Source organism: Carya illinoinensis, chromosome 14, assembly GCF_018687715.1.
Source record: "Carya illinoinensis cultivar Pawnee chromosome 14, C.illinoinensisPawnee_v1, whole genome shotgun sequence".
NCBI classification, from domain to species: Eukaryota; Viridiplantae; Streptophyta; class Magnoliopsida; order Fagales; family Juglandaceae; genus Carya; species Carya illinoinensis.
In genome coordinates, this window is record NC_056765.1 from 17,305,525 (window position 1) to 17,318,137 (window position 12,613).

The following is a 12,613-nucleotide window of genomic DNA, read 5'->3' on the forward strand; positions in this document are numbered from 1 at the left end:
AAATTGACTGTGGCCTTTGGTTGTGAAAAACCCACTTTTGAATGGGGACAAACTAGGGCTTGGGATTGATAGGGAATGGTCTAGGGATGATTGTGAAGCTATTGGAAGTGGTGGTTGGCCGTGGGTGGCGGCAGAAACGGCGGTGGGAGGCCGGATTTCTCAAAAAGGAAAGCTAGCTCGTAGGAGCTGTTTCGGTGGTTGTTGGAGGCCGAAAATAGGTGGGTTAGGACGGCAAGGGACCGGTGATGAAGTGGTGAAGAAATGGTGGCCAGAGGTGGAGCGACGGCGGCGGATCGGAGCAAAACCCGTGCAGGCTTTAAAGGGGTTTTCCGGCCAAACGGCCGGCCGGATGAGGGTGGGTTTTGGTGGGAAGGTGAGCCGGAGGGAGGGGAGTCGAACGGTGCTGGCGGTGAGCCGCACGGTGGCCGGACGGTGGCGGTTCGAAGGGTTGAAGGGTCCGGCGTGAGAGAGGAGGAGAGAGAGAGACCGGGGGGTCAACGCGGGGAGAGAGAAAAAAAAGAAAAGAAAGAAAAAAAAGAAAAAAGAAAGGAAAAAAAAGAAAGAAGAAAAAGAGAAAAAGGAAAAAGAAAAGGAAAAAGGAAAAGAGATGTAGGGAAAAAGATTAGGTCTAATCCTCATTCCGGAAAACAAAACTAAACCGCCGAAACGAGATTAAAAACCACAAAACAACTAAAAGAAATAAAACACAACATCAAATAAATTAAAAAAACAATTTTTAAAACACAATAATTTAAAATAAATAACTAATATATTAATTAAAATAAAAACAACCATTTCAGCGAAAATACACTCAAAAACGGGTCATCACACAATCATCTTTCAAAATTTTCAAATTTAATTTTCAAAAATATTCATGCACATGTGGAAAATGTATTTTAATGCTTTATGATAAAATATTAATTTTGAGCATTAATCCTAATTTCGAATTTTAAGAGATTTACAACATTACTCTATGACTTTAATGTGAAGTTGTTTCTTTCTTGCTCATGCTTGGTTCTTTGATGTGCTTGATTCCATTGTGTGAACAACTTGAGCTTGAAACTCCTTTATTCTTTGAATTCATTTGTTATCATCAAAATCTATGTGTAGATTTATAATCACATGAAACTTGAAACATTGGGTTCAACAGTAGGGTACATGTGTAAATTGTTTGGATGTATGTGTTGGATAGATTTTACCATATGTAATGAATAATCTATCTTAAGCATGACTATACGATGTTCAAGCCTCATAATTGGATTAAAGTTATGCATTATGCTTGGGTTGGACTATGATGAAGTGTGGGTTAGATTATGCATGAAGGAAGAGATGTATATATTGACTAGGGTTAAGATGTATAACTTGGTTGGTTGAGGTTACACATCGAAAATGGATGGTTTGATAGGAAGAGCATGATGAATGTGATAGTATGTCACAACCTTTAAAGTGAATTATGAAGGTCCATTTTAAAGGATGAGAACATGAAGTAAAATGCTATGTGTTGGGAAGGTAATCTCAAGTGGGTCCCAAGCTATGGGTTTGAAAATTGATAAAGGAAAGCATAGAAGATGGACTTGGATAATAGATTATGTCTAAGTGAAAGAAGTTTAAGTAAATGATAGTATTATGTAAGTTCTAAGTTAAGTTACATATGCACTTGAAGAGGAAATGATGTAAAGTTATGTATGTATGTAGGTTATCATCTGACACGCACATAAATAGATTGCATGAAATGGATATAGCATGGAGTCGAGTTAACTATTATGAGGTAACTATTATGTTCATACTCTTTTAGAGTTTTCTAATGATATGAAAATGAAAAAAAAAATGTTTCTGTTTATGATGCTTTATGAAATGAAGGATGTTTATGAAAGTTATGCTATGTATTACTATTTTAAGGTACAAGTATCTAAAGGCCTTCTTTGGCAGCCCCTATTTATGCACCCAAAGTAATAGTTGTGTACATGTGAATGTATGTTATATGTAATAACTATTGTCTTTATTTTCCATGAAACAAAATGTTGAGGTTTATGCTTGATGCTTTGAAATTGTGTTTAAATGATGCGATGAAAGTGTATCTAAATGATGCTATGAAAGGATTTTAAAATGAGGCTATGAAAGAAAGTTTAAATGATGTGATGAAAGGATGTTTAAAGAACACTATGAAATGATGTTTACGATAATGCTTATGGTTATGCTTTGAAATGATGTTCAAACAATGTTTATGCTCATGCTTTTAAATGACATTTATTACATTTCCGTTTATTAAATGGAAATGGACTTATGAATGAAATGAATAAAAAGAAAAAGATTAAAAGGAACAAAGGAAAGGAATGAATATTTTAATGTATGAAAACGGTCATGACTGAATGAATGAATAATGATACCAATGGATTTGGTAGATTGCAATGCCATGTAAGTAGTACTGGTAGTACACCCAGTGATGCCCCTTGACCAAAAGGGATTCCCAATGTGACGCCCTCAAATTCCGCTTGGGATCGGACGAACATTTAAAGCATCGAGACATGCAACACAAGGTTACCTGCTCCTGTTTATGACATGTAATATGCAATGTTCCTAACATGCATTTAACATTATGTAATATTCGTAGCGGGTAAATTTTTTTTCTTTAGCAATACTATGCACTAAACTGAAAAGATCTCAAATGGTTAAAACTAAGATCACAACATTAGTCCAAAATGGCTATGATCTAAAATAGTACTGGAGATGCAACTCCATAGTACAAGTAGTAATTTAAGTTAACTACTATATTAACATTGGCGTCGCACCTTCGTTAACTCGACTATGTCCAGTTGGTCAATTTCTGATTTTACTTCAGGTCCTATAACAAGAGCTACCATTCATGGGGAATGATAGTTGGGACTACCACAGTGAGATTTGATTACAAATCTTAGCAAGTTAATAAAAAACCTCCACACAAGCCAATGATGCATGCATAACAACAAAAGCATGAATGCATAATAAAATTCATAAGCAATCATAGCATAACTTGACATACAACATAGCATAACTGACATAACTTAAATTGAAACGTGAACTGAACTTGACTTGACATGAACTTGATCTAAAACTTGACTTAACATGAACTTGCTCTGAAAATTGACTTAACATGGACTTCCTTTGAAACTTGACTTAACTTGAACTTGATCTAAAACTTGACTTAACTTGAACTTGATCTAAAACTTCTTCTTTAACTGCTTAAACTCAACTTCTTAGGTGCTACATGGGTCCCCTAGAGCCGTGTATCCCTGCCGATTACAACATCACAACACAGGTATCTAGACCAACTGTGAGTGCGTTAATACATGCTCTACAGTTGTTGTGGTCTCATATATTCTACATGTCACAATTGCTATGTCTCACATAGTGTATACACCACAATTGCCATGACCCTATACTTCGTGTGGCACAGTTGTTATGGACCCCATGAAACTAAATGTGGCTCCATCGGCATTAGTGCCTGGCATGCTCCAGTGACCAGCTAGTTAGGTCTCCGCCCGCTACCCGTTGATAGTATTTCATTAACTCAAAGAATTTCACACCTGTTTAAACACTCCAGTGTGAACAAAGGAGTTTCACTAAGATATTATCCCATCCTAGCACTTAGAGTCGTGATTGACATGAATAACTTGACTTGATTGTTCTCGAAATACACACACTGTACTCAAGATGAAACTCATCCCTTGTTGGAATGTTTTGTCGGGTTTGACTTTAAACCATGTATCTTTTGATATGGTATAACCATTATGGTGGGGTGACGGTAGACCCTTATATACTGACTTAGTGTCTTCTTGTACGTATGATAGAGATGGAGTCTCTTCCTAACTAGAACAATTATGTTTTTATGAAAGTATGATAGACTCTGAAAATTTGTTTATGGAGGAATGTTAAATAGAATGTCTATCACGTATCCCCTTTATTAAATTAAAAATTTAGAGTATACGTGTGTCATGTTCATGCTGATCACATAATACTACAACAACAACAACAACAAAAAGAAAGAAAGAAAGAAAGAAAGACAGGTATGTACGTAGCGATTCTACCTTACCCAAGGCAGGGGTTGTTACACCGCCCCTGCAACTTGAAATGTCATTGGTTGATCAAAATGGGCATATAGGATAAAAAGGAAAGCTAATAGTGAGGTTGAACTCTATAAGGAAAGTTTGGTTTCCAAGGGATATCTCCATCAATTTGGTATTGATTACTCCAAAACCTACAGTTCGATGATCAAACCAACAATGGAGATAACAATTATCTCCATTATTGTGTCTTCACGTTGGTCAATTAGACAATTGATGTGCGTGATGCCTTTTTGCATGGTACAAAATTAGAGGAGGTTTTCATGACTCAACCTCCTAGTTATCTTCATCCACACTTTCCAAATCACACTTGCAAGCTACACAAAGCATTGTATGGACTAAAACAGTCCCCAAACCTGATTTTCCCATATAAGCATTCCTTTTTTGGAGTTGAGTTTTCATGGCTTACGTCCAAATACTTCCATATTTATTCACAACTCTACTAAGTTCAATATGTATTTACTAATCTATCTCGAAGATATACTGATTACCTGCTCATACAAGCATGTCGTTGATGACTTATTGAATACTCTGTATTATGATTTTGAAATCAAGGACTTGGGTAGTTTGAATTTTTTTCTTGGGTATTGAGGCAGTCAACTCCAACGGCCAAATCCTATTATTCCATCAATGTTAGTATATCATGGATATTCTAAAAAATACCAATTGTTACTCCAATGGTTAGTTCCATCAATCTTAGTGCCTTTGATGGTGAGGGTTTAAGTGACACTACTCTATTTCATATTACAATTGGGGCCTTACAATGTTTATTAGTAACTATCTCATATATTGCTTTCACATTCAAAAAATTATCTTAATTCATGCACAAACCAAAATTGTCACATTGGCAGGCGACAAAGCATCTTCTTCGATGTTTAAAATAGACAGTTAGCTATGGTCTCTAGATTTAAAATCCATAAATGCTATTCTACAAGCATTTTCGAATGTCGACTGGGCAGACTCCCATGATGATAGATGATCAACTATCATCTAGTGTGACAACATAAGAGCATGCAACGTATTTGTCAACAAATCTAGTTTTTCAGGCTCATACAAAGCACATATAAATTGATTTTTACTTTGTCAAGGACATGGTTGCCAAGAAACTCATTGAGATCAAGTTTCTATCTCTTAGCAGATATCTAAACATCCCCCCCCCCCTCTCCCCCCGGGGTGAGATGTTAAGGATAAAGAATCCAATCATGATAAGTCATCCAAGTTTAGAAGATATGCTCAATTAGACTATTATTTTTTCCGCTAGTGTTTCCATTGTAACAGACTCTTAATAGAACTCCATAAACTTCCTATATATATATTTTTATGGAAATAAACGTCCTATATTAATAACACGTGCCACACGTTATTATGTGTGGTTGATATTTTCTCAACAATTCCCAACATTGATTTGCTGAATATTTGGAATGTCGTAAAAGAAGTTGTTGGCAATTAATGAAAGAAACAAATCCCTTTTTACCAATTGCAAAATAAATATAATTAATGAATGAAAAGAAAGCGCAACCTACTGACTTTGAACTGAGGTTTTGATAGTAAAGGCTTCATAGTAGCCATGATACACTCTACTCTTATTTCTCTCTTTATACAGCTAATCAAAGTTTTGGCTGCTTTGCTTCATGGTAAAAACAATTCCATTGCTAACGGTGTATATCATATAACACATGATTGGTGGGCAGCAATGTGCATTTTAGCATACTCATTGAAAAAAAAAAAATAATCATGGAGATGCTTTATCTGTGTCAATGTTTCAGAATTGACGAAGATGATCATGCATGCAAACTTCATTTACATGACCATTACAATACAAAACACCGAAAAAAAATTTGTTTACCATAAAACCATGCACATCAGAAGGGCAAAAGAAGAAGAAAAGGAAACACCAAAGTAACATTTTATTCATAGGCCAATAATTGCGCAACTTTACATATAGGTGAGTGTACGTATAAGCCTCTTTGTAGACAAGCAAAATGGCATTATTTGGAAACCATCACTACATTTTCTATACTGCAAGAAGTGAAAAGCATCAAAACCTCCTAGTTATTGTGCATAAAAATGCTTTATACAAGGTACCGATATGGAAAGCAATAGAGTATATTTCTCGCATTCTACTATTCTGTGTAGTGTTCAGAATTGGATAACCTTGGAGTTGGAATTGTAATGGTTGGATTCTTCTTCTTTGTAACAACTTCGAAAATGTCAGAAAATTCTATCTCTGAACCTTGTGGCAATTTCCATTCATAGGAATGCGAAAAAGAAGCCAAGATGTATTTGAGTATCCTCTCCCCTAGTGTAAGCCCTGCGCATGTTCTTCTCCCTAACCCAAATGGAAGATATTTAAAGTTGTTGCTTGAATAATCAAACCTAACAAAAGCATTATTTAGAAACCTCTCAGGTTTAAATTCCAATAAATTGTCTCAATACTTTGGATCCCTTTGTATAGCTCAAGCATTTAGGAAAATACAAGAACCTTTGGGTACATGGTACCCTTCAATGATGCTAGATTCACTTGGAGTACAAACTAATACGAAAGGACCAACTGGGTGCAAATAGAATGTCTCATTAATAACAGCTTCTAAATAATATAATTTGGGCAAATGAGATTCTTCAACTAAGTTGTCCAACCCTACAATTTCTGTTAATTCTTCAGTAACCTTTTTCATTATCTTTGGATGCTTCAACAACCTTGCCATCCCCCATTCACACATAGTTGTTCTGGTGTTGGATCCAGCCACAACTATTTTCTATTTAAACAAGAGTAAGGTGATTAGCTCAACTGAAGATTAAAAAAAAAAAAAAAACAAACCAAAATAAAGTTTGGATGTCTATGAATTAGTTAAATTTATTAATGGCAAAATCACTAAAGTGCTAATGAAACACGAAAGTAAAAAAGCAGATCCAAACATATATATCTATATATATACACACATACAAAAACCACGGCCTTGAGTTTTTGTCCCTGTTAATGCAACGTCACTTTCATAAAAAAATTTATTCTTGTTAGTAGTCTTGACCCGGTAAGACCCTTTGCCTTGCCCCCTCCTATCAATTTTTTTCTTGTTAGTAACCACCGAAGCATAATTGTCTTAATGGTAGGCCATGCAGACTTTTTTATTTTTTGTTTATATAGGGGAGAGGGGCCTAATCTGGTTCCCCGAGAATAGACTTGTGCCATCACTGTTAAAGCATCATGACTTTTACGTGCAGTGAAATAATCTGAAAATTAATTAAATGACCGCATAATTTAACTAGAAAAAAGAAAAAGAAAAAAAATCCAAACGGTTGATGAGAAACAGAAAAGAAAAATTCAAGATGGAAAAACTCTAGATCAAATAGATCCGCCGGTCCAGTCTATAAAACCTCCTCGGACCGGACCGAGCTCTCCCTAGTGCAGAGGTGAGATGCATGCACCACCAGCTGTCATGTGATTACTTCTCTAACTAGATAAATAGAAGGAAAATGATAGTATCATTATCAACAAATGGAAAAATCTTCTAGTAAGCACAATTTATGCACTAATTCGCGCATCGATATTAATATATAAGGCATATGTTTTATAAAATGATGTGAATTAAAGATAAATAATTTTCATGAAATAAGAAATTTTCTTCTTCTTTAAAATTTTTTTTATATTTTTTAAAATAAAAAAGGTCATCGATACGCTAATTAGTACACGGAGTCTACTTATATATCTATTATTTTTTAATTAATGGTTGAAGATGTTTAAAAAATACTTCAAATAACGAAAAAAAAAAAAAGAAAATTATTTATACTAATGTGCATAGTTAATGAAAACATTTGATAATTACCTTAACATTGTTAGAAATGTCTCGTTTGGATTTAAAAAGTGTTTCATTTCATTTTATCTCATTATTACAATTTTATTAAATTATCACACAAATATCATAAATAATTTAATTTTTAAATCTCAATTCATCTATTCAGGCATCATTTGAATTCCACGAAAATCAGTCCACGTGGGGGAAGAACGAAGCCAGGATTTTGACCTTTGACGCACTGAAACTTTGAGTTTGAATTTTCTACGGGTACTTACATACCAAATTATTAACTACAACATGATTCAAACCATGACGGTCTCTTAACATTTCTTTTCCTTTCGAAAATGTGGTTTTCATCTTAATTATTTCATCCGACAGTTAAAAGTACTACTGAAACATTTTGACTTCAATTAAAAACTATAATAATATTTTTATTATATACTATCTAATTATAGAGATAGTGGTCGGATCCCATCAATAATTTTAGAGATAGATATTGACTTGACACATGCAATTTTGATAATTATTGACCAAATCTTATTAAATATTGAAAAAAATAAATGATATTCTCGAACATTTTTGCCTTTTCTTGAAATTAGGTTTGCATCCTCAATCTCCAAATTATCAAAACTAAATTAATATTATAGTGAATCTGGTTCCCCGAGAATAGTGAATCTGGTTCCCCGTGAAATAATTTGAAAATTAATTAATTAGTGTAATTTTAATACATCATTAATTTTAGTAACTATTTGAAGTTTAAATATTATTATTGCCAGGCTCCCGGCCCCATGCATGTGATTTACAAGCATTGTTCACATTTTTCTCTATATTCCAATTCAACGTGCAATTTAATTTTTCCAATCTATAAAAGTACGTATCCCAACATTTCAATCGGTCTCGCACATGCTACGAATCTGTGATTTTTCCATTCTCGTCGATTGATTTCTCCAGTGCCATTAAAATTATAAGGTACATATTCAATTTCTACACAATCTTTTATTAAAATATTACTTTATTTTAAAGTTATTTGGAATAAAAAGATGGCAGAGAATTGAATTATTTCACGTGGAATTATGATGTTAGAGAAATTATCACGTGGCCACGGCCGTTGGTGCATGCATGCATCTCGCCTAATTAGCACATCAGCACATGATTCAAACCGGTCTCTTAACATTTTTTTACTTTCGAAAATGTGGTTTGACAAATCTACAAGTTTGATTGAATTTTCCATATATGGAACTATAACACCTTCTCCACAATAAATTTAATACGTCATTTCTATTACATAATTTATTTGGTATACTAGTCTTATCATAGCCGGCCAGTACAGGCTTTTAAAAATTCTTAATGAATTATCGTTTTTACTAACTATATATTAGATGCCAATATATATAAGTAGCTTCCACCCTTCTTTCGCCGCCACCTTTGACTGCTTCATCATGAGATTCTTTGAAATAGCTAACTTGTACAGTGTGGCCTTAATATCGTCACTAAGATAGCCACCCAAGGATCGCTATAAAAGGTCATATGCTTGAAGGCTTAAGCATATGTTCCACGACAGTCCATTTAATCAGAAAAGCAAAGCTTCCCTAATGGCTTACACAATGTGTCTTACTATTCTTGATTCAATCCAAAATTGCAGACCCGCGACATTGTTCCCATCCAAACAAACAAGAGGGAAAGTTGGCGATGCACCTCATCCTTTCCATAGCATGGCTCTCGTTGCAAACTCAAATATTGACTCTACCAATATTGTTCGAAGATCTGCAAATTACCATCCTACCATTTGGCATTATGATTACATCCAATCATTAAGAAGCAAATATGTGGTAAAGTGTGCGATTCTATTTTCTTGTTGTTTGTCTCGGTTGTTTTTGTAATTATTGTTGGATTGTCCCAAAATTGGTTTAATTTGTAGGAGACGTCATTCACACAAAAGATAGGTAAGCTGAAGGGAGAAGTAGCAATGATGTTTCCTAAAGTGATGGAGCCCCTCGAGCTTATTGATATCTTGCAAAGACTTGGAGTATCTTATCATTTTGAGGACGAAATAAGGAGGATAGTGGAAAACAAACACAATACTCATCATAGTGGTGATGTTTGCAAGAAGCAAAGTTTATATGCCACAGCTGTTGAGTTTAGACTGTTGAGACAACATGGATATGATGTACCTCAAGGTAAAAAGCATACTAGTAATGCTTTAAAAATATATATATATATTGGATTCATTATCCCTCATTTATTTTTAACAATTGTTGAGTTTTGTTTTTTGCAGAGACTTTCAAAAGTTTTATTAACGAAAATGGGGATTTTAAAGAATGTCTTTGTGTTGATATCGAGGGAATTCTAGCTTTGTATGAAGCCTCGTTCCACTTGAGACAAGGTGAAACTATTTTGGAGGAAGCAAGAGATTTTGCAACCAAACATCTAAAAGAGTACGTGGATCAAAGCAAAGATCAATATCTTTGTATAATGGTGAATCACGCCCTAGAGCTTCCACTGCATTGGAGAGTGACAAGGTTGGAAGCATGGTGGTTCATTGATGCATATAGGAGTAGGGAAGATATGAACCCTACCTTGCTTGAGCTTGCGGAACTCGATTTTAATATGGTACAAGCAGTCCACCAAGAAGATTTAAAAGAACTATCAAGGTAAAGACGCATGTTTAATTATCCTCATTTTGTAACTTGGATCTCAACCTCGAAAGCTACAAAGAGATTCACTTGATATATGTTAGATTAGAGAGGTGAGAAATTGCAATAATACATGCTATAGTTCTTAAACTAATATTATTTCCTTACCTTATACAAAAGGTGGTGGAGGAGCACTGGCCTAGGAGATTTGAGCTTTGCAAGGGATAGGGTGGTGGAGAATTTTCTATGGGCAGTGGGAGCATTATTTGAACCTCAATTTGGATATGAGAGAAGAATGTTAACAAGGCTTGATATATTGGTGACAGTAATAGATGATGTCTATGATATCTACGGCACTTTAAAAGAACTTGAACTCTTCACAGATGCTATTGAGAGGTTTGTATTAATGGTAGCACACCTCCAATACTTCAAATATGGCTGTTTATCTTCGATGCAAATACTTACATGTAATTTTTTCACGTGGTCTAGATGGGATGTCAATGCTATGGAACAACTGCCATATTATCTACAGATTTGTTTCCTTTCCGTCTATAACACAGTTAATGAAATGGCTTTTGACACTCTCAAGGAAAAGGGATGCAACATCATTTGGTACATGAAAAAGGCGGTAAGGCTTGAACTTTTCTATTAATCATTATTTACACTAGATCGAATTTATTATCTGTCATAACTCTTCTACTTTATTTATCCACCATAAATCTTTTAGTGGGCAGATCTATGTAGATTGTATATGGTGGAGGCCAACTGGTTTTACAACGGATATACACCAAGTCTTCAAGAATACCTTGAATGTGGATGGATCACATCAGGAATATCAAATATACTGGTGCATTGTTATTTTCTCGCCACAAATACCATAATAGAGGAAGCCTTGGAATTATTGAAAGAGTATCCCAATATAATTCGTTTGTCATCATTCATTGTTCGACTTGCAGATGATCTCGGAACATCTACGGTTAGTAAAACACACTATCCTAATTTTTTTTATCAAAAATATTTTGGATTACTTCACATGAACATAGGATAACATGTTTTTCCATGTGTTTTCTAACCTAGGATGAGTTAAAGAGGGGGGATAATCCTAAATCAATCCAATGCTATATGAAAGATACCGGTGCTAGTGAGGAAGATGCTCGTCACTACATGAAGTCCTTGATTAGTGCAGCGTGGAAGACAATTAATGGAGAACGTTTTGCAACTTCTCCATTCTCTCAAGCATTTATTAATATTGTAGTTAACATGGGAAGGGTAGCCCAAATAATATACCAGTATGGAGATGGTCATGGCATTGGAGACCGCGAGACTAAGGACCGAGTGCAAGCGTTGTTTTTTCATCCCATTCCTATAGTAAATAATTGATGAATGATTGTTAGAGTTACTAAATTGCATAGGAATATCTCGATCTCTACTTTTTCCTCTTTATAATTTCTTATATTTGGATCCAACTAAGAACATGTGTATTCGAGAGTAACTTGTCTTTATCTCACTAGTAATACTTCTTCCTGCAAAAATAAATGATGAACGATTCAAATCGAAATTCGCTTGTATTTCCCTGAAATATTATGGATATATTGTATGTTATATTTCTTTGTTTAAATGTTTAAATCCCAGCATGTCACAAGTTAATTGCATAAAGTTTTACATCCCTGGTCTCCCAATTAAATGCTAAAAGATAATTAATTATTAAATGCTACGCACGTGCAGCTTTTTTATTGTTCGAGTCAAACTGGACTAGCGAGGAGCAATATATATTGGCTGGGAGAGTAATACCCCAGAAAAGTTGTGACGCCCCCAAATCCCCACGCACCGATACGGAAAAATTGAGACGTCCAGATGATGACATCACGGGTCACCACCCCAACGACGTGTGCCAAGTGTGTATATAAGCAACAAATGTGCACGAAGAAACACGCAGCGGATAGCAAAGCCATATAACTAAATACCAGAATTTTTCTTGTTTAATACAAAGCTATTCAAATCTTATATAATAAAATATTACAAAACACAAATATTATTTCAAAGCCCAATATAAAGCATAACCCAACTCAAAACTCCAGTGAAGCCTCAT

At 34.8% G+C, this 12,613-nt stretch overlaps 1 protein-coding gene across 1 annotated transcript; it reads left to right on the forward strand.

The window, feature by feature from the left end:
- The first annotated feature begins 9,603 nt into the window (after window positions 1-9,603).
- LOC122293651 (myrcene synthase, chloroplastic-like) lies at window positions 9,604-11,904 on the forward strand. Its single transcript, XM_043102173.1, has 6 exons — window positions 9,604-9,720; window positions 9,810-10,068; window positions 10,167-10,542; window positions 10,705-11,152; window positions 11,252-11,500; window positions 11,602-11,904. The coding sequence occupies exons 1-6, from the start codon at window positions 9,604-9,606 to the stop codon at window positions 11,902-11,904; spliced, it is 1,752 nt and encodes a 583-aa protein (XP_042958107.1).
- Window positions 11,905-12,613: the final 709 nt, after the last annotated feature.